This window comes from Ranitomeya imitator, chromosome 7, assembly GCF_032444005.1.
Source record: "Ranitomeya imitator isolate aRanImi1 chromosome 7, aRanImi1.pri, whole genome shotgun sequence".
Taxonomy (NCBI): Eukaryota; Metazoa; Chordata; class Amphibia; order Anura; family Dendrobatidae; genus Ranitomeya; species Ranitomeya imitator.
In genome coordinates this window covers 203,442,996-203,468,481 of record NC_091288.1, presented here as the reverse complement: position 1 = coordinate 203,468,481, position 25,486 = coordinate 203,442,996, and the positions used below count along the sequence as shown (strand labels likewise).

Sequence of the window (25,486 nt, the reverse complement as noted above, 5' to 3'; positions counted from 1 at the left end):
CCTTCATCTTGCAGGAACTGCTGACACACTCCAGCCACATGAGGTCTGGCATTGTCCTGCATTAGGAGGAACCCAGGGCCAACCGCACCAGCATATGGTCTCACAAGGGGTCTGAGGATCTCATCTCGGCACCTAATGGCAGTCAGGCTACCTCTGGTGAGCACATGGAGGGCTGTGCGGCCCTCCTAAGAAATGCCACCCACACCATTACTGACCCACTGCCAATCCGGTCATGCTGAAGGATGTTGCAGGCAGCAGATCGCTCTCTACGGCACCTCCAGACTCTGTCACGTCTGTCACATGTGCGCAGTGTGAACCTGCTTTCATCTGTGAAGAGCACAGGGCGCCAGTGGTGAATTTGCCAATCCTGGTGTTCTGTGGCAAATGCCAAGCGTCCTGCACGATGTTGGGCTGTGAGCACAACCCTCATCTGTGGATGTTGGGCACTCAGACCATCCTCATGGAGTCTGTTTCTAACTTTGTGCAGACACATGCACATTTGTGGCCTGCTGGGGGTCATTTTGCAGGGCTCTGGCAGTGCTCCTATTATTCCTCCTTGCACAAAGGCTGAGGTAGCGGTCCTGCTGCTGGGTTGTTGCCCTCCTACCCCCTCCACTTCTCCTGGTGTACTGGCCTGTCTCCTGGTAGCGCCTCCAGCCTCTGGACACTACGCTGACAGACACAGCAAACCTCCTTGCCGCAGCTCACATTGATGTGCCATCCTGGATGAGCTGCACTACCTGAGCCACTTGTGTGGGTTGTAGAGTCCGTCTCATGCTACCACGAGTGTGAAAGCACAACCGACATTCAAAAATGACCAAAACATCAGCCAGAAAGCATTGGTGCTGAGATGTGGTCTGTGATCCCCACCTGCAGAACCACTCCTTTATTGAGGGTGTCTTGATAATTGCCAATAATTTCCATCTGTTGTCTATACCATTTGCACAACAGCATGTGAAATTGATTGTCAATGAGTGTTGTTGCTTCCTAAGTGGAGAGTTTGATTTCACAGAAGTTTGATTTACCTGGAGTTAGATTCTGTTGTTTGTGTTCCCTTTATTTTTTTGAGCAGTGTGTGTGTATATATATATATATATCTGGCATCCAGCTGGGTATACTGGGTGCCAGCACAGTACGTGGATGCCATCAAGGACACAGTGTTGGGGAAATGGCGGTATTTTTGAAGTTCTGCTCACCTCTGGCACAGGACACGATACGATGAGAGGAGCCGACCCACCGCCACAACCTTTTTCTCACACCCCGCATCCCTGATATTGCAGGTCAGATGATCAGTCCAGCGCACAATTAGCAGAGCAGCTTCCCTGCATCTAATAATCTCCTGCTCTGACAGCCCGAGGGGCAAAATGGATGTATCTGCCCTCCATAACCGCGCCGGCCAGAGGAAACCTAATAATTGATTGCTGTGTCAGTAATCTGGTGAATGGAAACGATGGGACCCTCATTACAAACCTACGTGCACCAGATGTCACTGAATTCTTTTCCATATGGAATCAATTCATGGTCGGGGGTCTGTGTGCTGGCGCCCCCCAGGAGGACGGAGGTGTATTGTGCGCATGTGACCGCCGCTCCATTCACTTCTATGGGAGTGGGACTACTTTTTGAATAGACAAAGTATGGAGTCTTTACACTCTCACTTTGATCACACTGGAGACACAGAGACCCTCACTCTCTGGAATAGTGGGGGTTCCATAGTCCGACCCCCACGATCAAACATTTATCACCCATCCCGTGTATTCATGTGACATGGCCACAGCACTTTTGCAAGGAGACTACGGGACTATCAACTTTCTTCTTCAAAAAATATGTTTTTAGTTTATTTTTTTTCCTGTAGATTTCTCTAAAAGACTTAAAGGGGTTGTCCAGGATGGGGTGCAAGTCTGCAGTTACTGTATGTGACTGGTGACTTGTGAATTCTCACTGCGCACTGTCAGGATTCTACGGCTCGGCCACACAATTATGCATGCATACATGCGGTCACATGCCGACTAGTCGTGTCCGCCCTCGCTCTATACAAGTGTACTGACGCACGGCTAGTCGGATTGTGGCCAGTAGTGTGCAAATGGCATAATTACGGTCACATGACGGCCCGCTCCCTGCGTCAGAACCGGACCAAGATGCCGACTATGTCACACATATCTGCCATCCTGATGTGGCGCAGACTCCGCGACTGGCATCATCCTTTCCTCAGCGACCTATGACCAAAATGTACGTCATGGGACACTAAGGGGTTAAAGAAAAACATTTATGTAAGTTAGGTATCGCCGCCATCGTACCGACCTGGAGAATCAGATTATCGGGTCGTTCTTACCGCATAATCTGCACCGTAAAAACAAAAGCCAAAAAATAATGGCGGAATTGTGCATCTTTTTCACCATTTCACGCTGTTTTTTTTTCTTTCCCGGTTTTTCCGTAAATGGGGGAAGGCGTTTAAAACTACATCACGTACCACAAAAAAAAAATAAAAAATTGATGGCTTTGGGAAGAAAACAATTGCGTACAAATGAAAAGTGGTGACGGCAGGAAAGGGTTGAATGTTAACCTTGGAATTCTGGCTGTACACCTTACAAAAAAACGCATTAAAAACGTGTACACTCTGTACACAATGTGCACGCTGTGAATGCGGACGCTCGGTGTCGGACTCCTGCCTTCCACCAGGTGGCGCTGTCCGCAATGTCTCTCGCTGCTGACAGGGTGGAGCTCCGCACTGGGGAGGGGATCTCTCTGGTGGCGTCGTGTTACGCAGGCGCAGTGACAGAGGAGGCAGTGGAGCGCTGTAGCTGGGCCCGGCTGTTTGTGGCGCTGCCCCGGACTCTGAAGACTCCTGTCCCCTGACTGACCGGCTTCAGCTCGGGAGGACCTGTGTACGCAGAGGAGGCCGCGGCCCGGGAGTCACGTAGTTTCTGCCCCCAGGTGTCAGGCCTCTTTCCCGGGTGCCCAGTCGGTGAGTTCCGCCTGTTACTTGATACAGCATCCGGCATTTCTGCACTTTGTGTAGTGAGCTCTTACCCTGTATCTGCTCAGTTACTGCTCTTTTATCTGTGCCTGCTGTGACACTACAACTCCCAGCATGCCCTGTGTGGATGAGCTATGCAAGTAGCTGTAGTGCTATAGGTACTGCTGTGACACTACAACTCCCAGTATGCCCTGTGTGATTGAGCTATGCAGGTGGTTGTAGTGCTACAGGTACTGCTGTGACACTACAACGCCCAGCATGCTCTGTGTGGATGAGCTATGCAGGTGGTTGTAGTGCTATAGGTACTGCTGTGACACTACAACTCCCAGCATGCCCTGTGTGGATGAGCTATGCAGGTGGTTGTAGTGCTATAGGTACTGCTGTGACACTACGACTCCCAGCATGCCCTGTGTGGATGAGCTATGCAAGTGGCTGTAGTGCTATAGGTACTGCTGTGACACTACAACTCCCAGTATGCCCTGTGTGATTGAGCTATGCAGGTGGTTGTAGTGCTATAGGTACTGCTGTGACACTACAACGCCCAGCATGCTCTGTGTGGATGAGCTATGCAGGTGGTTGTAGTGCTATAGGTACTGCTGTGACACTACAACGCCCAGCATGCTCTGTGTGGATGAGCTATGCAGGTGGTTGTAGTGCTATAAGTACTGCTGTGACACTACAACGCCCAGCATGCTCTGTGTGGATGAGCTATGCAGGTGGTTGTAGTGCTATAGGTACTGCTGTGACACTACAACTCCCAGCATGCCCTGTGTGGATGAGCTGTGCAGGTGGTTGTAGTGCTATAGGTACTGCTGTGACACTACAACTCCCAGCATGCCCTGTGTGGATGAGCTATGCAGGTGGTTGTAGTGCTACAGGTACTGCTGTGACACTACAACTCTCAGCATGCCCTGTGTGGATGAGCTATGCAGGTGGTTGTAGTGCTATAGGTACTGCTGTGACACTACAACGCCCAGCATGCTCTGTGTGGATGAGCTATGCAGGTGGTTGTAGTGCTATAGGTACTGCTGTGACACTACAACGCCCAGCATGCTCTGTGTGGATGAGCTATGCAGGTGGTTGTAGTGCTATAAGTACTGCTGTGACACTACAACGCCCAGCATGCTCTGTGTGGATGAGCTATGCAGGTGGTTGTAGTGCTATAGGTACTGCTGTGACACTACAACTCCCAGCATGCCCTGTGTGGATGAGCTATGCAGGTGGTTGTAGTGCTACAGGTACTGCTGTGACACTACAACTCCCAGCATGCCCTGTGTGGATGAGCTATGCAGGTGGTTGTAGTGCTACAGGTACTGCTGTGACACTACAACGCCCAGCATGCTCTGTGTGGATGAGCTATGCAGGTGGTTGTAGTGCTACAGGTACTGCTGTGACACTACAACGCCCAGCATGCTCTGTGTGGATGAGCTATGCAGGTGGTTGTAGTGCTATAAGTACTGCTGTGACACTACAACGCCCAGCATGCTCTGTGTGGATGAGCTATGCAGGTGGTTGTAGTGCTATAGGTACTGCTGTGACACTACAACTCCCAGCATGCCCTGTGTGGATGAGCTGTGCAGGTGGTTGTAGTGCTATAGGTACTGCTGTGACACTACAACTCCCAGCATGCCCTGTGTGATTGAGCTATGCAGGTGGTTGTAGTGCTACAGGTACTGCTGTGACACTACAACTCCCAGCATGCCCTGTGTGGATGAGCTATGCAGGTGGTTGTAGTGCTATAGGTACTGCTGTGACACTACGACTCCCAGCATGCCCTGTGTGGATGAGCTGTGCAGGTGGTTGTAGTGCTATAGGTACTGCTGTGACACTACAACTCCCAGTATGCCCTGTGTGATTGAGCTATGCAGGTGGTTGTAGTGCTATAGGTACTGCTGTGACACTACAACTCCCAGTATGCCCTGTGTGATTGAGCTATGCAGGTGGTTGCAGTGCTGTAGGTACTGCTGTGACACTACAGCTCCCAGCATGCCCTGTGTGGATGAGCTATGCAAGTGGCTGTAGTGCTATAGGTACTGCGACACTACAACGCCCAGCATGCCCTGTGTGGATGAGCTATGCAGGTGGTTGTAGTGCTATAGGTACTGCTGTGACACTACAACGCCCAGCATGCCCTGTGTGGATGAGCTATGCAGGTGGTTGTAGTGCTATAGGTACTGCTGTGACACTACAACTCCCACCATCCCACCATGCTCTGTGTGATTGAGCTATGCAGGTGGTTGTAGTGCTATAGGTACTGCTGTGCCACTACAACTCCCAGCATGCCCTGTGTGGATGAGCTATGCAGGTGGTTGTAGTGCTATAGGTACTGCTGTGCCACTGCAACTCCCAGCATGCCCTGTGTGGATGAGCTATGCAGGTGGTTGTAGTTCTATAGGTACTGCTGTGACACTACAACTCCCAGCATGCCCTGTGTGGATGAGCTTTGCAGGTGGTTGTAGTGCTACAGGTACTGCTTTGACACTACAACTCCCAGCATGCCCTGTGTGGATGAGCTTTGCAGGTGGTTGTAGTGCTATAGGTACTGCTGTGACACTACAACTCCCAGCATGCCCTGTGTGGATGAGCTTTGCAGGTGGTTGTAGTGCTGTAGGTAGTGCTGTAGGTACTGCTGTGACACTACAACTCCCACCATGCTCTGTGATTGAGCTATGCAGGTGGTTGTAGTGCTATAGGTACTGCTGTGACACTACAACTCCCAGCATGCCCTGTGTGGATGAGCTATGCAGGTGGTTGTAGTGCTGTAGGTACTGCTCTGACACTACAACTCCCAGCATGCTCTGTGATTGAGCTATGCAGGTGGTTGTAATGCTATAGGTACTGCTGTGACACTGCAACTCCCACCATGCTCTGTGATTGAGCTATGCAGGTGGTTGTAGTGCTATAGGTACTGCTTTGACACTACAACTCCCAGCATGCCCTGTGTGGATGAGCTGTGCAGGTGGTTGTAGTGCTATAGGTACTGCTGTGACACTACAACTCCCAGCATGCCCTGTGTGGATGAGCTATGCAGGTGGTTGTAGTGCTGTAGGTACTGCTCTGACACTACAACTCCCAGCATGTCCTGTGTGGATGAGCTATGCAGGTGGTTGTAGTGCTACAGGTACTGCTGTGACACTACAACTCTCAGCATGCCCTGTGTGGATGAGCTGTGCAGGTGGTTGTAGTGCTATAGGTACTGCTGTGACACTACAACTCTCAGCATGCCCTGTGTGGATGAGCTATGCAGGTGGTTGTAGTGCTGTAGGTACTGCTCTGACACTACAACTCCCAGCATGTCCTGTGAGGATGAGCTATGCAGGTGGTTGTAGTGCTATAAGTACTGCTGTGACACTACAACTCCCAGCATGCCCTGTGTGGATGAGCTATGCAGGTGGTTGTAGTGCTACAGGTACTGCTGTGACACTACAACTCTCAGCATGTCCTGTGTGGATGAGCTGTGCAGGTGGTTGTAGTGCTATAGGTACTGCTGTGACACTACAACTCCCAGCATGCCCTGTGTGGATGAGCTATGCAGGTGGTTGTAGTGCTACAGGTACTGCTGTGACACTACAACTCTTAGCATGCCCTGTGTGGATGAGCTGTGCAGGTGGTTGTAGTGCTACAGGTACTGCTGTGACACTACAACTCTCAGCATGCCCTGTGTGGATGAGCTTTGCAGGTGGTTGCAGTGCTGTAGGTACTGCTGTGATACTACAACTCCCAGCATGCCCTGTGTGGATGAGCTATGCAGGTGGTTGTAGTGCTATAGGTACTGCTGTGACACTACAACTCCCAGCATGCCCTGTGTGGATGAGCTATGCAGGTGGTTGTAGTGCTATAAGTACTGCTGTGACACTACAACTCCCAGCATGCCCTGTGTGGATGAGCTATGCAGGTGGTTGTAGTGCTACAGGTACTGCTGTGACACTACAACTCCCAGCATGCCCTGTGTGGATGAGCTGTGCAGGTGGTTGTAGTGCTATAGGTACTGCTGTGACACTACAACTCTCAGCATGCCCTGTGTGGATGAGCTATGCAGGTGGTTGTAGTGCTATAGGTACTGCTGTGACACTACAACTCCCAGCATGCCCTGTGTGGATGAGCTATGCAGGTGGTTGTAGTGCTGTAGGTACTGCTGTGACACTACAACTCCCAGCATGCCCTGTGTGGATGAGCTGTGCAGGTGGTTGTAGTGCTATAGGTACTGCTGTGACACTACAACTCTCAGCATGCCCTGTGTGGATGAGCTATGCAGGTGGTTGTAGTGCTATAGGTACTGCTGTGACACTACAACTCCCAGCATGCCCTGTGTGGATGAGCTATGCAGGTGGTTGTAGTGCTACAGGTACTGCTGTGACACTACAACGCCCAGCATGCTCTGTGTGGATGAGCTATGCAGGTGGTTGTAGTGCTATAGGTACTGCTGTGACACTACAACTCCCAGCATGCCCTGTGTGGATGAGCTATGCAGGTGGTTGTAGTGCTACAGGTACTGCTGTGACACTACAACTCCCAGCATGCCCTGTGTGGATGAGCTATGCAGGTGGTTGTAGTGCTACAGGTACTGCTGTGACACTACAACTCTCAGCATGCCCTGTGTGGATGAGCTGTGCAGGTGGTTGTAGTGCTATAGGTACTGCTGTGACACTACAACTCCCAGCATGCCCTGTGTGGATGAGCTATGCAGGTGGTTGTAGTGCTACAGGTACTGCTGTGACACTACAACTCTCAGCATGCCCTGTGTGGATGAGCTGTGCAGGTGGTTGTAGTGCTATAGGTACTGCTGTGACACTACAACTCCCAGCATGCCCTGTGTGGATGAGCTATGCAGGTGGTTGTAGTGCTACAGGTACTGCTGTGACACTACAACTCCCAGCATGCCCTGTGTGGATGAGCTATGCAGGTGGTTGTAGTGCTACAGGTACTGCTGTGACACTACAACTCCCAGCATGCCCTGTGTGGATGAGCTATGCAGGTGGTTGTAGTGCTATAGGTACTGCTGTGACACTACAACTCCCAGCATGCCCTGTGTGGATGAGCTATGCAGGTGGTTGTAGTGCTACAGGTACTGCTGTGACACTACAACTCTCAGCATGCCCTGTGTGGATGAGCTGTGCAGGTGGTTGTAGTGCTATAGGTACTGCTGTGACACTACAACTCCCAGCATGCCCTGTGTGGACAAGCTATGCAGGTGGTTGTCGTTTCACAACAGTTTCTAATACTACAAGCCCCACCATGTTCTGATCAGGGCATTATGGGTCTTGTAGTTCCCCTCTGTTCATCACGCTCCATAGGTTCCTGTTATCAGTATCGTGCTCCCTTCTGTGCCCGGTTTACGGCTGCAGGTGCCGGTGTGACCCGTTCTGGCTGCGCACATGATGCATCCTTGCTGCTGCTGTGTCGTAAAACCAGCCGGACGGGTAAGAGCCTCTTGCTGGTGCGCTCTCCAGCACTCGCCGCAGGCATCGTTCTCCCGAGTGTGTGTGTACAGGGGGAGAGCAGGTGCTGTCCGGCACATCTGCCAGCTGCCTTTCTCCAGGAAAATGGATACTGTTCTGTAAACTGTTGGTTTCTGTTGTGTTTTTTTTTTTTTTAATCTATACAATTGTAACTGTAGCCTATCAGTGATGTATCCTGATCAGTGATGAGCGACCGTGCTGGGATAAGGTGTTATCTGAGCATGCTCGTGTGCTAACAGTGTGTCTGTTAGGTAATCCCTGGATGTGTTACGGCTGTCAATCAGCCTCGAGACTTGCAACCGTGAGGACTCAAACATATTCTTCGAGCACGCCGAAGACACTCGGTTAGCACTCGAGCATGCTCAGATAACATCTTATCCCAGCAGGGTCGCACATCACTAATCCTGATGTTTGCAGTTGGTGGGCTACAGACATGTATATACCCGGCATAGCCTGAGGCCCTATTCAGACATCCAATTTTTTTTTTAATCGTACCTAAAAAAAAAAACACTTTCCTTCTGCGTACTCGATCTCTTCATCAGAACTTGGTCATTGTGTGTTTTTTTTTTTTTTTTTGCATGCAAAACACATTAAAATGAATGATAGAGGGCTCTCTAGCTTCTAATTAAAAAGTGAAAGCACAATTCAGACGTCTTTTTTTTTTTTTCACCTCCAGAGTGTTATCACCCATGTTTGTTTGGATTCTCAGTTAACTCATTCTGCAGCCTGCAATAGACAGCGCAACGCAGAGGCTGTAGAAGGCCAATCGTGCAGAATGTTTAATGAAGCCTAATTGCAAACATTATTTTTAGCCTAAAATGCATTTAAGTAAGAAAAATAATTGGTCCCAATGGTGGCCGACCCCTGCTGTCTGCCCTCTTGGCAAGGATGGGTGTCAGTGTGGTGGGGATAGTCCTCCTGTAATATAAACAGTGACAATGGACCGCCCTAGGACAGCATATCAATGGACTGTCCCTTTTTATTTTTTAAGTTTCCCCACCGACCAATTGGCGAGTTTGATCCGTGACTATGGTGGCACCGTTTAGTCGACTTGGACATCAATATATATCGCCATATAGGTCTAAATAGCGCTCTGAAGCCACATGCAAATTAGCCTGGCAGTGCATTGGGGGCGTGTCCATGCAATCCGGGTCATTCACCGCTTGTTTCTGTAGGAGAATCGTCCTGACATGTTCCCCTTTAAATGGGAATGTGGCAGCTCTGGGCCCCCTTTATTCACAGTTAGGGTCTGAGGTCTGACCTCTGCCAATCCTATGGTTTAAGATGGGAATTACCCCTTGAAATTCTTTACGTTTTTGTGATAATTGCCCCTTGTGATTGGTCGTATATAATAAAGGTGGAGAAACGCGATGTGGAAATGTCGTCCTTGTTGACACAACACTGGTCCGGACCCGACAACACAGGAGACCGAGAGTCTTTGTTCCCAAACTATTGTGTGGCGGATACTCCTGGGTCCGCAGGGACCCCGCTCCGTCTCCAGTGCCGGCCATATGCTGCCGCTGTGGGAATAACACGTGTAGATGGATGGATTGGGTGGACTTATAGCGGGGGGCGAGCACACACACGGACTTTGTATGCGGTGTGATGATCTGCGGTCACGGCACACTTGTCATGGAAAGTGATGAGTATGGCGGCACCCCAGGAACCGGTTCTGCGTGTTTTTCTTGGGCACGCGTACATGCCTGCTCACAGCGGACTGGAGATGGGTTTAATAGGATTTTCCCACTGTATTGATTTGATCTTGACGTAATTGACCATGGATCCGGAGAACACAAATCACACGTTATCCCTGATACATATAATAAGGAATAACTTTCTGACCGCTGGGATCTCCGGTAATCCGGAAATCGGGGCTCTGGGACCCTTACAAAAAGATCTCCGCTTTGGATAGAGTGCAAGTAACCGGGATAAGCCTATAGGTTGTAATAGACGGAGGCGCGGACAGTGCTGTGAATATGGATTTAGGAAGGACACGATAGTAAAGGGTTAAAGGCAAAGTTTATGACCTAATGATAGGACATTTCCATATTATGTGTAATATTAGTATCATTGATCATTCTTTGTGATGGTGTTTGCTTTGTCTTGGGTCTGGGGGGCAGAAGGACGACGTCCCCCTCCCTACCCACCAGCAGCAGGAGGCACGAGAATAGCCCCCTCCTCCTGCGCCAACACAGGCGTGATTTATAATGAGTGGCCATTGATTGTGAATCTTCGGGGGATAGAATCTGCTCAAGGTTTTTTTATATATATATATATATATATATATATATATATATATATATATATATATATATATATATATATCTATATGTGATGAAAGCTCTTACCACTTTTCTAATTTTTTTTTTTTTTTGCTGTCAATGGATTAACCCCATCAGCGCTGGTGAGACTGCCAGTCTTATTGCTTCGCACAACCCCAGGCAGGCATGCGAGGGTTAAGATGCGGAGCCATCTGCCTGTGTTTTGCTATTTATGCAAATAGTTGTGTAATCCGCTCCCCTGCCAAGGAGTGGCTGCACCATAGCTCGTCCTCCCATTGGAGGAAGCCGCTGTACCTCTCCCTTCATCATTATGCCAGCCGGTGGGAAGAAAAGCCTTTTATGCTCCAGAACCAGGGGATGCGGGCGGTTATCCGGTAGCTCTGGGGGTGCGGGCGGTTATCCGGTAGCTCTGGGGGTGCAGACGGTTATCCGGTGGCCCCGGGGGGTGCGGGCGGTTATCCGGTGGCCCCGGGGGTGCGGGCGGTTGTCCGGTGGCCCTGGGGGTGCGGGCGGTTATCCGGTGGCCCTGGGGATGAGGGTGGTTATCCGGTGGCCCTGGGGGTGCGGGCGGTTATCCGGTGGCCCTGGGGGTGCGGGCGGTTATCCGGTGGCCCCGGGGGCACGGGCGGTTATCCGGTGGCTTGGATGTAAATACAGGACGAATGTGATCATCTATCAATCGATGTATCTGCTTTTGCTGAAAGTTCCTTCTGTTTCTTTATCCCAGGATTTCTTCCCCACCCGGTCTCTAAGGAGCGTTTGGATGAAGCAGCAGTGAAGCCCCATCTGTCGTTCCCCGGACTGACGGGCATCCACGGTTGACAGCACCTGGCAGGACTGACGGGCATCCACGGTTGACAGCACCTGGCAGTGGCCCATTTGGAGGAGCCTGACATGCCGTTTGCCTCCTGAGAAGGAGGGAGGATGGGCACCCAAGGCAGCCCTGTGAAAAGCTACGACTACCTCCTGAAATTCCTGCTGGTGGGAGATAGCGACGTCGGGAAGGGAGAGATCTTGGAGAGTTTGCAGGACGGAGCCTCTGAGTCCCCGTACTCCTATAGTAACGGTAAGGGGTCTCATTCTGTACATAGAGATAGACAGCCGCGAACATATTTTTCGATCTCGCTGAAGACACTGTAAGCACACGAGCATGCTCAGATAACACCTTATCCTTGCTCGCTCATCACTAGTCCTTACGTGATGTTAGCCAGTCCCTAAAAGGTGTTGTCTCTTTGCATTTTTCCCCCAGGCCAGGGGACGGCCGGTGCATTGTTTTCACCCCAGATTAGCTGACCTTGCTGACCTTTATGTGTATGTGGAAGCACAGCGGGGTGGTTGTCAGGTGGGAACTTTCGGTAGGTTAGTTAGTTGTCAGATTCGTCCTGTGCGGCTTATCATAATCTGCTGTTACTTACAAATTGTAAAATATGGAAATATTCAGCCCTAGAAATAGTTTTCTCAGGGACTTTGGCCTGTTCAGCGTTGTGACCCTGCCTCCCATCAAACCAGTTTATCCGCCCCGGCCCCTGTTGATCGCGCTCAGACGTGGAGTCACAGCTTCCATGTAATTGTCACCGCTGTTTATTGAACGCTTTGTAATTCGTGGACGGCTTCTAAGCCCCAAAATACTTCTCCCCACCCAGGAACGTTTGCCCCCATAGGTGCCTGCCGTAGATCTGACGTTATCTATGCGCCGAGCGACTTCTTATACCGTCTCATCACATGTAAATGAATCCTTAAGGGTTTTATTGGCCACTTTTTAGAGACATTGGCCATTTTTCCTACATTAAAAGCATGTTGTTTTTTTTGGGGGGGTTGGGGACATTTTTGCAGCGTTTACCTTCTGCTTTGCACTGTATATTGTTGGCTGCTGAATGAGTTAACTGAGACTCCATTAGTGAGCTTATTCTATAAGTCTTACAGGAGGATTTGTTACTCTTTTTTTTTTTTTTTTTTGTGTTTTTTTTCTGAGCTCATCTCCACTGTTTTATGACCACAGACCCCTTTAAAGCTGAACATGCAGGTAGACAAAGAGGCTGTAAAGGTCAAAGGTGCCAAATTTTAAAATGATTTTTTTTTTCAGCCCGAAAAACGTATGCATTTGCATAAAAAATAGACATCCCCTTTAAGATGTATTCATACTTAAAGAATTATGTCAGCAGATTTTGTCTATTTAATCTGAGAGCAGCATAATGTAGGGGCAGAGACCCTGATTCCAGAGATGTCACTTATTAATCTTGTGTTGTTGTCTTAATACAATCAGTGTTTTATCAGCAGGAGATTCACTACAGGACTAGGTGTATCGTGCCTCCTGGTCCATCTCCACCAAAACCACTGATTAGCAGCTCTCTGAAAATGCAGTGTACACAGAAAGCAGCCAATCAGTGATGTGGGCGGGGTTATACAGGGCTCAGCATTCTGAGCTCTGCTACATCTGCAGCAGAGAAAACAGTGATTGCATCAAAATGACAGCAAGCAGCCCAGCAAGTGACACATCACTGGAATCAGGGTCTCTCTCCCTACATCATGGTGCTCTTACATAACCAAAATCTGTTGACAGATTCCCATTAATGAGGGCTGATTGATTAGATAAGTCGATCAGTGCACATATAATGGCCCCTTTTGCACGGGCCGATACAATCTGTATGGTCATTAATGCCATTGTTCTGTCGCCATTCATATTGTTTGCAGCACATCCCCCTCTTTACATGTAGAGATGTGCTGCCGACTACGATTATTGAATCATCCATTAAATCAGTGGCCAAACAAGCATTTTGTCGGCTGATGATTGGGAATGCAAAATACGTGACATAGCCGTGATAATGGTGCCGGGATTTGTCCGCCGTTCCATTAGAGAACTCTGTACATCACTGTTCTCCCAGCCTGACCTGGCTGATAACAGGAAACAATAGAATACATGAATATGTAATAGACACTAATGTCCCTTTCGCTGTCTAATGCATTATTGAATCATGAGGGGGGCTGCGTATATGAGGGTCCTTTTAACAGAGGATTAGAGAAAAATCTCTTAATACATGGAAGCCTTTCCTCCCATGACGCAGGATCGACGTTGTACGCCGGCGACTCTGCTGCTCTTGTGCATAAAGGGGATCGGTGGTACTCCCGTGAGAAGCGTGCCCACAGCCAAGCGAACGGTGCAGGACCCTGGGGTACGTCGCCATGCTCGGGTCGTGGTTGGCGACCTGCAGCACTCCAGCTGCTGCACTCTTTTGCCGCCGCCCCTGCGCTCTTTTGCCGCCGCCCCTGCGCTCTTTTGCCGCCGCCCCTGCGCTCTTTTGCCGCCGCCCCTGCGCTCTTTTGCCGCCGCCCCTGCGCTCTTTTGCCGCCGCCCCTGCGCTCTTTTGCCGCCGCCCTGCGCTCTTTTGCCGCCGCCCCTGCGCTCTTTTGCCGCCGCCCCTGCGCTCTTTTGCCACCGCCGCTGCTTCACGTCACCTCTTGTGCTTTCCATCACGTGTCCGTGAATAACAGCCCGATGCTCAGAAACTTTCCCATGATCGATGGTCATCCCTAAAAATGAAATTCCTCTCCACCCTTTTTAGTATTTTTCTAAACTCGCATGAGGTTCCCCTCGGGACCTGAGTCAGACAAGTTTGTCTTTTTCTTTCCAATGCAGTCACAAGGCCAAAAAAAAAACAAAACATTTGTTCCCTCGGCCGGATCACAGTCCACAGTGTGTACACGACAATGACAACGCAGATTGTTAAAGAACCATCAGATCTGTGAGTACCGGGCACGCCGGGTGTAAGACATGGTGTCGGCTTCAGGATGCACATGGTTAATAAACTTTTATTCTCCGCAGCCAAGTTTTGTTTTGTTTTTTCCACGGGCTGAGAGATCTTCTTTCCCCAGTATTTGGCGGATAGTATTACTCACCGGCCGCTGCAAGGAAAGACATTTATATGATTGGAAACCCTGGTTCTAGCCCTAATGGATTCTGGAAAGCGGTGCGGATGATGGATCGGAGGATGGGGGGCGTTAGCCTAAATAGTGGAGACGTCCTGTCAGTGAGCAGACTCTCTTAGATCGTGCACACCCCACTAATCCCTTCCCTAGGAAAGCTGGGTGACGACCAGTGCGGTCCTTGATGGAAGACTCTGCTTTCCCAGACCACTGAGAGGAGGACTGTTTGGAAGGCTTATGGGGCTTCACCGCCCCCCTAACTGCTTTAAAGAAAGTTGTTGTTTTTTTTGTTCCTGTGTAAACTCCTCTAATTTTGGCCGTACTTGTGAGTTCTCTGTATGGCATTTCCTGCCAGTAATCTCCTGTGTGCGATTTCTGCTGTCAAGAAGGATGGGAAATATGGCCTTTTACCCTTTGCTCATGCTTTTTTTTTTCTCTTCTGGGGTCTTCATATCCCTCACGTTCCCAATTCTGTAAACATTGATATTTTTATATCCAGTTCTGCACATAGACCGTTACTGGTGACCTGCAGACACTTATCCCATGCGGGCGGCACCTTTAAGGTCCCTTTAAGCCAAAGTGACCGTCCTTCAGGCTGTGAGGTTTCTATTTGTCGGGTCATTAAACCTGGTGCGGCCGTGGTGCTCGGGACCCTACATGGTGCACAGGTAGGAAGGAGAGGAGGCCTCGTCCTGATCTTCACTGCACTCTATAGGCAGACGAGTGCTCCGTGCGCTCCCTACTCTTCACCACTTACCCAGCCAATAATTTATTTTTTTTTTCTCTTCTAAAATCTTTTTTTTTTTCCCCTCCTCTTCTCATTTTCAGGCCACCAACAGGCCTTTCAGATGCAATGCTGTCCCATCTGCAATCCACGATTTCATCACGGGGGGCCAGCCAATGGGCGCCAGACATGCGACAGGTTTTTAAGGAACACCGTGAGCGGCATTTAAATGGTTACAGAGCAGAGATCAGAGCGAGCGCTGATAGAGGCAGGTGCTGGCTGTACAGCACAGATGACACCTGCCTTGTATGACGTTCGCTCAGCTCCTGAGCCCGCCCCGAAATTAAACCTCACAGGTCATTAAGGGTTAAAGGGACAGGCCCCTTCCCATTTATTACACTGCAGGTGCACAATAAAACTCCACTAAAAACCACCTCTCAAAATGCTGAGCAGAAAAACCGTAGCTCATTGTACGAGACCCTTCCTGCCGCGCTTGTCAGCAGGGGTCTGGTGACACACGGTGACCTGATCCTGAGCCCGGCTGTAGGGCCACTTCTCCTAAATTCTGGAGCAAGAGACGTATATGTGAATGTGAAGGTACATCCTGACTGATTCCCCTAAACTAATGGCTTCATGATATCGGAATCCATCAGGCGGGATAATCACCCTGCAGCACGCACGTCAGAGCGTGCGGTTTTTCTGTAACGTCCCCCCGGCCGCTCGCTCTTTCCGAACTGTTTGTTCTCATTAAATAATTGATGACGACCATAATGTAGGAAAAGGATTGCGCTCGCGTGACGGACGGCGTTTATTAATAGCAGGAATCATCGCTTTGCCTTCATCTTCGAGATCTGACTGATCAATAATTTACATAACATGAAAAGTACAGAGCAGAGAAATGCTGAGCGTGGAGGAGACTGCAGCCGAGCCACAAAATAGGGCTGAAATGTGCGCTGCAGGCGACTTATAAATGACGGACACCTCCCATCCTGATTCCGTTTATAGGACGCAGTTGCCTAAATTTACAGACCCTTTAATAGGTGAACGGCCATTGGATTAGAATCGGAGCCCGACCGCACCATTGCGGGATTTGAGAAAAAAAACAGGCAGTCCAATGCGGACCCCCTCCCCAGATGGCCTCTCCCCTCCCCGATTCCTTTGACACATGGGGAGATACCTGTCAATCAAGTGGATCAAGGCAGGGACCGTCATGGGACTGGTCACGTCTATCCCTATACGATTGAGCAAAAGGTTATGGGGGTCTCAAAGATTGCACAGATTGTAAGAGGTCGTTAGTCCTTACCTGGTGACTGCACTTTCCCTCCTCTGACCTGATCGGCGCGCCATTCCTCCATTTTCCAAAATGGCCACTTCAGTGGTGTAAGTGTACAGTGATCAGTCTAAACTGCGCCTCCCCTGCCTTTCGGATCACACAACACATGAAAGGCAGGGGGAAACGTACCATAGTTTAGGCATACCACTGCACCCCACCATGTTGTGGGAGAAGAATGGACCAATGATCTGAGCGGAGGAGGCAGCGGGAGCGAAAAAGAGTTCAGCAGGTGAGGGGGATGGGGCAGCAGGTGAGGGGGATGGGGCAGCAGGTGATGGGGATGGGGCAGCAGGTGAGGGGGATGGGGCAGCAGGTGAGGGGGATGGGGCAGCAGGTGATGGGGATGGGGCAGCAGGTGATGGGGATGGGGCAGCAGGTGAGGGGGATGGGGCAGCAGGTGAGGGGGATGGGGCAGCAGGTGATGGGGATGGGGCAGCAGGTGATGGGGATGGGGCAGCAGGTGAGGGGGATGGGGCAGCAGGTGATGGGGATGGGGCAGCAGGTGAGGGGGATGGGGCAGCAGGTGAGGGGGATGGGGCAGCAGGTGATGGGGATGGGGCAGCAGGTGAGGGGGATGGGGCAGCAGGTGATGGGGATGGGGCAGCAGGTGAGGGGGATGGGGCAGCAGGTGAGGGGGATGGGGCAGCAGGTGAGGGGGATGGGGCAGCAGGTGAGGGGGATGGGGCAGCAGGTGATGGGGATGGGGCAGCAGGTGAGGGGGATGGGGCAGCAGGTGAGGGCGATGGGGCTCCAGGTGAGGGTGATGATGCATGATATATGAATAGTTACTTTTCAGTCTTGGAGTAAGAGGTCACTTTAATTCATGATCTCTTTAAAGGGAACCTGTCACCCCCAAAATCGAAGGTGAGCTAAGCCCACCAGCATCAGGGGCTTATCTACAGCTTTCTGTAATGCTTTAGATAAGCCCCCGATGTATCCTGAAATATGAGAAAAAGGTTAGATTATACTCACCCAGGGGAGGTCCCGGTTCTGTTCTGGTCCGATGGGCGTCGCGGTCCGGGGCCTCCCATCTTCTTACGATGACGTCCTCTTCTTGTCTTCACGCTGCGGCTCCTGCACAGGTATACTCTGTCTGCCCTGCCGGGAAAGGTCAGAGAGGCCGGGGGCAGACAAAGTACGCCGGAGCCGCAGCGTGAACACAAGAGTATGTCATCGTAAGAAGATGGGAGGCCCCGGACCGCGACGCCCATCGGACCGCCCCTGGTTGAGTATAATCTAACCTCTTTTTCTCATGTTTCAGGATACATCGGGGCTTATCTACAGCATTACAGAATGCATTGCAGAATGCTGTAGATAAGCCCCTGATGCTGGTGGGCTTAGCTCACCTTCGCTTTTGGGGGTGGCAGGTTCCCTTTAATTGAAGAAATGTCTGAAGAGGAAACAATCCTTCTACGCACTGACTGCGTTTTTTTTTTTACATTTCAGGTATTGATTACAAAACCACTACCATCCTCCTAGACGGCCGACGAGTCAAGCTTGAGCTTTGGTAAGAGAAAAAGACAATCATCTAATATGATGGGGGAGACCTGACTCTTCCCTGATGGCAGATGTTGGTGAAAAGGTTGGGCATATTGAAATTGAACATGCCTGATTCTTTTGTTCTCTGGGGAGATAATCTGCCATCGGAGATGTCAGGCAGCTTACTTGTTACTCTCCCTCGAGAAACACCTGCACGCTCACCCAAACCAAGCGTTCATGTTTAGGACGTTCACTTTTGGTCAGATGATTTTGACGTACCGTGATGCTTGAAAGTTTGTGAGCCCTTCAGAATTTTTCATATATCTGCATAAATTTGATCCAACACTACATCAGATTTTCACAGTAAAAGTAGATGAAGAACCAAATCAAATAATTGAGTCAAAATATAAAACTTGTAATAATCTAATATCACATGTCCTGTGAGCTGCAAAAGTATGTGAACCTTTGCTCTCAGTATGCGGTGTTACCCCTTGTGCAGCAATAACTGCATCTAAACTTCTATGGTAATTATCAGTCCTGCACATCGGATGGAGGAATACTAGTTACTAGTCCATTCCTCCCTTTACCCTTTATGTTTCTTTAAAGTGTAACTGTCATTTTAAATATGCAGTGAGGCTACACACATTCTGCTACAAGTTCTCCTGAAACAGTAAGGGTGCTTTCAGGTTGCATTTTGTTACACGTCCCTCCTCCTTACAAAAGCGGGTTTTGGGTTTATGCATCAATGGTGCCATAAACTATAATGGTGCCGACAGAATGGATGTGCATTCTCACATGCATCATTTTCGGGATATATGCCTACTGAAGGTGAATACTCAGACGTAGTAGACTATGAACATCAACACTAATTTAAGATAGGCCTTTAGTTGCTTAGAGGTTACCTTGGGTTCCTTGGTAATCTCATAGGCCATTATACGTCTTGATTTTGGAGTGATCTTTGTTGGTCGACCACTCCTAGGAAGCGTAATCATGGTCTTGAATTTCCTCTATTTGAACACAATCTCTCCGACTATGGATTAATGGAGTCCAAACTCTTTTAAGATGGTTTTGTAAATTTTCCATCCTAAGGAGCATCAACAACTCTTCTTCTGAGGTCCTCAAAAATCTTCTTTGTCCGTGCCATAATACTTCCACCAACATGTTGTGAACTTCAGACTTTGATAGATCCTTGTTCTTGAAATTAAAACAGGTCGCCCACTCACACCTGATCGACATCCCATTGATTGAAAACATCACAGTATAATATCACCTTCATATTATCTAATAATCCTAACGGTTCACATACCCCTCACATGATATTGGATCATTTTCCTCATTAAAAAAAAAGACAAGTCTAATAGTTTTGACTCATTTGTTTGGTTCTTTTATCTTCTTTTAGTACTTGTTTTATGTAAATTTTTGGCATGAATATATAAAAAAATTCTTAAGGGTTTCACAAACTTCCAAGTACCGCTGTATCTTACCAAATATAAAGCCACCTACTTGTTAATTGAGTCGTGCCCCTGTCTATAACGTGTGGATGATGGAGACCCTTCTATTCCCCGTTCACCTCTTGTGGTTTTCTTTGCAGGGACACTTCTGGACAGGGGAGGTTTTGCACCATCTTTCGTTCTTACTCCAGAGGAGCTCAGGTAATTAAGTCTTCACGTCCTGACGCTGATTATGGGACATTTACTGCGTTGTATTTGCCCCATCCATTTACATGTAGTTCTGGCCAACTCCAACACCGTAATCTATCTTTGTATAAATTAATTATTAATAAAGGGGTGCAGGAACAATCGGAGGACTAGATTCCCTAGAAAGCCCTCTGATCACTCACAGACATTCATTCTGAGATCTCCTCTCGCAGGGAATCCTCCTGGTTTATGATATCACCAATCGGTGGTCCTTCGATGGAATAGACCGATGGATCAAAGAGATCGATGAGGTACGTGTTTCTCTAATGGGTTCTTCATCAGGTGTCCGATGACCCGGCAACATGACACTTCATGCCACTACGATTGCATCTAAACTAAACATGTATAAAGTATGTTGCTGTGGTTAAAAATTATTTTAAGCTTGGAAAAAAATGGATTTTGTCACCATTTTTCAAGACCCAGAATTGTTTGTTTTTATTTATTTTTTGTTCCACGAAGCTGTACAAAGCTGTGTGAGGGCTTTTTTTAAATGTAACTTTTCATTGACACTCTTTTGGGGTTTATGGTTTTATATTTTGGTGGGCTCGTCTTTACAAATAATATATATATATATATATATAGATAGATAGATATATATAGATATATATCTATATATATATATATATATATATATATATATATATATATATAGATATATATCTATATATATATATATATATATATATATATATAGATATATATATAGATATATATAATTTTCTTTTTAAATATATTTGGGAAAGGCGGTGCCATGGTTTTTTAAAGCTGGCCTACACTCAAGTCCTTGTGGTAAAGTCGATTGTATGGGGCATCTCCCTACTGTCCCCTGATGGTAAATGTAATGGGGTAGAATGGATGAACTGGTTATTTCCCCGTTGATGTTTGCAATTATCCATTTTTAAAATGCAATTTTCTGTCTCCAGCATGCCCCAGGCGTCCCCCGTATATTGGTGGGGAATAGACTCCATTTGGCTTTTAAAAGGCAAGTGCCCACGGAGCAGGCCCGGGCCTATGCCGAGAAGAACGGGATGACGTTTTTTGAGGTCAGCCCGCTCTGTAATTTCAACGTGACCGAGTCCTTCACTGAATTGTCCCGGATAGTGCTGATGAGGCATGGGATGGAGAAGATCTGGAGACCAAACCGAGGTAAGTGTTACCTGGGAAAAAGGTTGGGTATGTTGAAATGGAGCATGCCTGATCCTTTTAAGGTTGGTCCAAGTTGTAATAACTTTCTGATTTTTTTTTTTTTTTTTTTTCCCCCTAGTATTCAGCTTGCAGGATCTCTGTTGCCGGGCGATTGTCTCCTGCACCCCTGTACATCTCATCGATAAGCTTCCCCTTCCAGTCGCCATCAAGAGCCACCTGAAATCCTTTTCAATGGCCAACGGGATGAACGCTGTGATGATGCACGGACGATCCTACTCTGTAGCTGGCAGCAGCGGTGGAGCTGCCGGGAGCGGAGGGGGAAGTAAAGGCAACAGCCTCAAACGGTCAAAGTCCATTCGGCCACCCCAGAGCCCCCCTCAGAACTGCTCACGAAGCAACTGTAAGATTTCCTAGCCACGGTGACCAGGAGAACGTAAGGCTGCTAATGGTAATAAACCCTACGACGTGGATGGAGAGCCGAGCGAGGCGACATCGGCACAAACATGGGGGGCCATAGTGTGGTGTCAGGAGCGATGACCCTGGAAATGGTCACTCATCTATTGCTCAGTCACTACCCAACCATCCGAACTTTGTTTTTCAAGGGTTAAACACTGCATGATGGCCGTGCCTCTCAAGTCTGCCCCCCTCCGAGAGCGGCAGATTGCGCGCTCTGCTAAAGGAACCCCCTCTTTCCTTTATTTATAAATGAGTATATGATAACTGACACCTTACTTTTTATTCTAATGCCTGACAACTCTTCTGTATCATGCTGTATATAATGTTTTTACACTCCCTGGCGGCAGGGACATGCATGGAGCCTTTCTCAGAATCCTTTTTTACTAACCAGAGAACCCACAATTAGCAGTGAGAGACGTTAATGGGTCTGCGCTTACACTGAGCGCCAGTCACTTCCATCATTGCTTCATTTTCCATGGCTGCTGGCAGAGGCCAGAATGGCAGCGGGACCCCAAAATCAAAAAAAAATTCAGAATTCTACCTCAGCGTATTTTGGATGACGATCGTCTCTATAAGCAATGAAATAAACATCCACAACCAGATCGGACTGCCACCTTATTGATAGGACACACACGCTGCGGATATCTGGGCTTACGCATTTCCAGGGGGGGATAACTAAGGGATGACATGTTTGTGATCTGATCCTGTAGCACAGAGCGATATGTTTGAGGCTGTAATTGATCCTTTTTTTGTGTTATTATAGACTCCTGAGAATGCTCGCTGGATCATAGCAGCATTAATAGATTCTTTTCCCCTCGTGTCAGATATAGGAAACTTGCGATCACATTACAGAGTAGGAAGCCGAGGCCTGGGGTAGTCGGGGACTAAACATGTCACAATGTGATGGTCACGGTCATAAGTGCGAGTAACTCGATGCACGTGAATCATCGCGGCTGAATGCAACATTTGCACCTGCAATCACTTGTGGGCGTTTCATCCCATAGAAGTGAATGGAAACGATGCTGCCGTCATGTAATATTGGGGCCGGGTCCCGTTAAAGGGTTTTCATATGTATATAAAAGCCCCAATACATATTAATGAGCGAGTCGAACCCCCACATTGCGGTGGGACTTCCCTGACAGATGATTTCGGGTTGAGAAGGAAGAATTGGACAGGGAGAGATGACCAGATGTGTCTAAGCATCCTCTTTCTCCACTCCCCGTTGAAGACATCACTTATTTATGGGGGGTAGGTAGAAATATCAGTCTGCAAATGTTTAGCCGACAGTTATCATAGAATTACAAGTTCTGCAACTTGCCGAAGAGCTCTGCCACTTACTAATTTGCAGTTCCCTAGAACTTTTTCAAACTGTCTGCTTGCTCTCAGCCATGAGAACCATCCAGCGGCCAAAATCCCATCCTGATTCCTTCCTACCGATTCTTTTTGCACCGGTGGTACGTGATCAGGACAGGTTTTTTTTTTTTTAATAAGTTTCTGTACGTTCACTGCAATCTTCCCATTCACTGTCCACAAGCAAAGATCTTAAAAATGGCTGAAAATTATAATTTAAAGTATTTTTTTAGAACGTTATAGAACCTTAATGTATAAGTATTAAAGTTGTAAAACCTTTAGAAGCAGAAAATAAGTTGTGTGCAGAAGTCGCCATATGGAGGCGCTCGGTCGCATCATCCCGTAGTCTAATTCTCCTCCCGTCCTCTGCATCGTTTAGTGCCCGTGTTGCTCGTCTATGAAGCAATTTACTGGGGGTGAGAAACACTCCAGTATTACTGAGAAATCTGGCATCACCGGGCTATAAAATCCACTGTCCGCCCCCCGCCAGTCACTAATACACAGGGTCTTCCATTTTTATGTCCCCAGCGCTCGTGTACTGTTGTTTTTTCTGGGTTTATTAACCGTACTCTTTCCTTGGCTCAGGGTATGAATGAAAGTGCAGTCGGTGATGGATAAATGAAGAATGTTATTAAGGGGAAATCGTTCTGCGCCTAGTACCAAAGGCAGCCATCTTTATAAAGCACAACAACGTTGCCTGTGTGTCCCTAGGAATCAAATCTATACATTTCTTCAGCTTGAAAATAATTTTTCATTATAAATCTTGCACTTTTTTTTTGCCTTTTATAGCTTTGATAATGTACTGACATGGTGTCTGCAGAATGAGTTAACTGAGAATCTGTCAGTGAGCTCGTTGGGACAGTCGCTGAGGAGAATTTATAACTTTTGTCTTTTTTCTGAGCTCTCGGCTGACGTACGACTACAGATCATAACAGTGAATGCGCAGACGAGCAAAGAGCCTGTAAAAAGCCAAATGTGCAACAGTTTTTATGAAGCCCAATAGGAAAAGAAATGATTTATAGCCTAAAATCAAAAAACGATAGGCAACACCTATAGGTTCAATCACAGTCAGGATAAAACGTATTGTTTTATTCTCGAAATCTGCAGGTTCAGCTAATATTAAGGTCATCAAGAAAAGGAGATGGTGTGGATATGAGCCAATCAGGTTACTGGAATCTGGTTATTTTGGGCAGAGAAAGTGATGTTCTTTTTATTTTAGGCAGCCAGCGGCATTCTAGCTGCTGCAAAACTACAACTCCCAGCATGCCCAGTATCGTATATTGCGGTTCTCGGCTTTATTCATACTATGTAAAATATCTGCCGTCGCCCTATTCCCATTCTAGATATACTGCGCCTTCTTAAAGGGGAAGTCCTCATTATTTTGTACATGTATGCCGCCTGCTCAGACTAGTTCTCTTTTACTGCTCCTCCATCGTCGTTTCCGTCTGTTGTGGGAGAAATAAGCCGCTGCCAGACACTCCTAAGTAGGGTTGAAAACACTAATGACTTCTAGCAACCTCAGACTGCTGCAGAATTACACCTCCCAGCATGCCCTGAACTCTGCAGACTATCTGGGTGTTTGGAAACTACTAGTCCCAGCATGCCCTGAGTGACGGCGTACTCCAAATTTTCCCACCTTCCACACGCTACCCGTTATCTATTGCTTAATCCGCAATTGTCCGTCATGTCTACACATCATGAACCTTTTTTTTTTTTTTTTTTTTTATTGTACAGAAGTGGTGCAATTTTTTTTTTTTTTTTCCGGAGGTCCCCACCCCTTTCCTCCATGTTACCTAATGGCCAAATCAGCAGAGAACCAATCTGGTGTTCTTATTACATTGGCGATAAATGGTGCTTTGTTAAAGGGGTGCTAGAAGGTCTGCAACAATGTAAAGTGACAGTACATCTGAGGCTATTGGTTTCCAATTGCTGTTCATTTTATGTATCTATTGTTCCCTGTTATCAGCCATTTCAGCTGCAGCGGTCCTCCGTCATGCGGATCGCGACTTTATCTTCCATATCTCCAGATACATTTACATCCGTGTGTCTTATATCAGTAGCTCTGGATATCGGGTTAGTAGCCCTTTAAGGCGCTGCGACGTAGGCGTTCACATTCCATCCCCTCAATTCTTTTGTTGTTTTTTTTTTTTTTTTTCTTGTTTTTATAGCCTTTCATGCGTCAGGAGATATTTATGCAGCGTTCATATCAGGCCTGGGTGAACTGAGTCTCTCCAGCTGATTTGTGTCTACACGTCCAAAATGCCCGACCAGCCACATACATAGGAGGGAATGCTGAGCCGTGTAGTGCAACAACTGCCAGAGAGCCAACTATATCGCACATTGCCTACCTCCGCTCTATAGAATATTAGCAAAAGCTCAAACGACTGAGTTTGAACCAGGACTGTTCTCTTCTTTTCCAGCAATCACGGCTGCTCCTGCTCAGCACCCATGAATGGTATAGGGCTGAACTATCCGACTGTGAAAACATGATATATATTTTTTTCTAAATAAATTAAAATTCCTGTGTAAAATAATGCTGGCTGTTGTGTATGTTTTTTTTATTTTTTTTAAGTAATTGCACATAGAGCATTTGTCCATTTTGTATGTGTTTTAATTACAAATTCCTTTTGAAGATTGTAAAAATATATATAATTTTGAGCTTTCC

At 47.9% G+C, this 25,486-nt stretch overlaps 1 protein-coding gene across 2 annotated transcripts; it reads left to right on the top strand.

The window, feature by feature from the left end:
* Positions 1-2,753: 2,753 nt before the first annotated feature.
* On the top strand, positions 2,754-25,355 carry RAB40C (RAB40C, member RAS oncogene family). 2 transcript variants are annotated; one of them, XM_069734437.1, is made up of 7 exons: positions 2,754-2,962; positions 11,443-11,781; positions 18,140-18,200; positions 19,764-19,824; positions 20,043-20,120; positions 20,793-21,015; positions 21,134-25,355. In XM_069734437.1, the coding sequence occupies exons 2-7, from the start codon at positions 11,640-11,642 to the stop codon at positions 21,427-21,429; spliced, it is 861 nt and encodes a 286-aa protein (XP_069590538.1). In that variant the 5' UTR covers positions 2,754-2,962; positions 11,443-11,639; the 3' UTR covers positions 21,430-25,355. The 2 variants fall into 2 exon arrangements, with proteins under 2 accessions (XP_069590538.1, XP_069590539.1); XM_069734438.1 differs by lacking the exon at positions 2,754-2,962 and adding an exon at positions 11,040-11,089 and having other exon boundaries at positions 21,134-22,073.
* Positions 25,356-25,486: the final 131 nt, after the last annotated feature.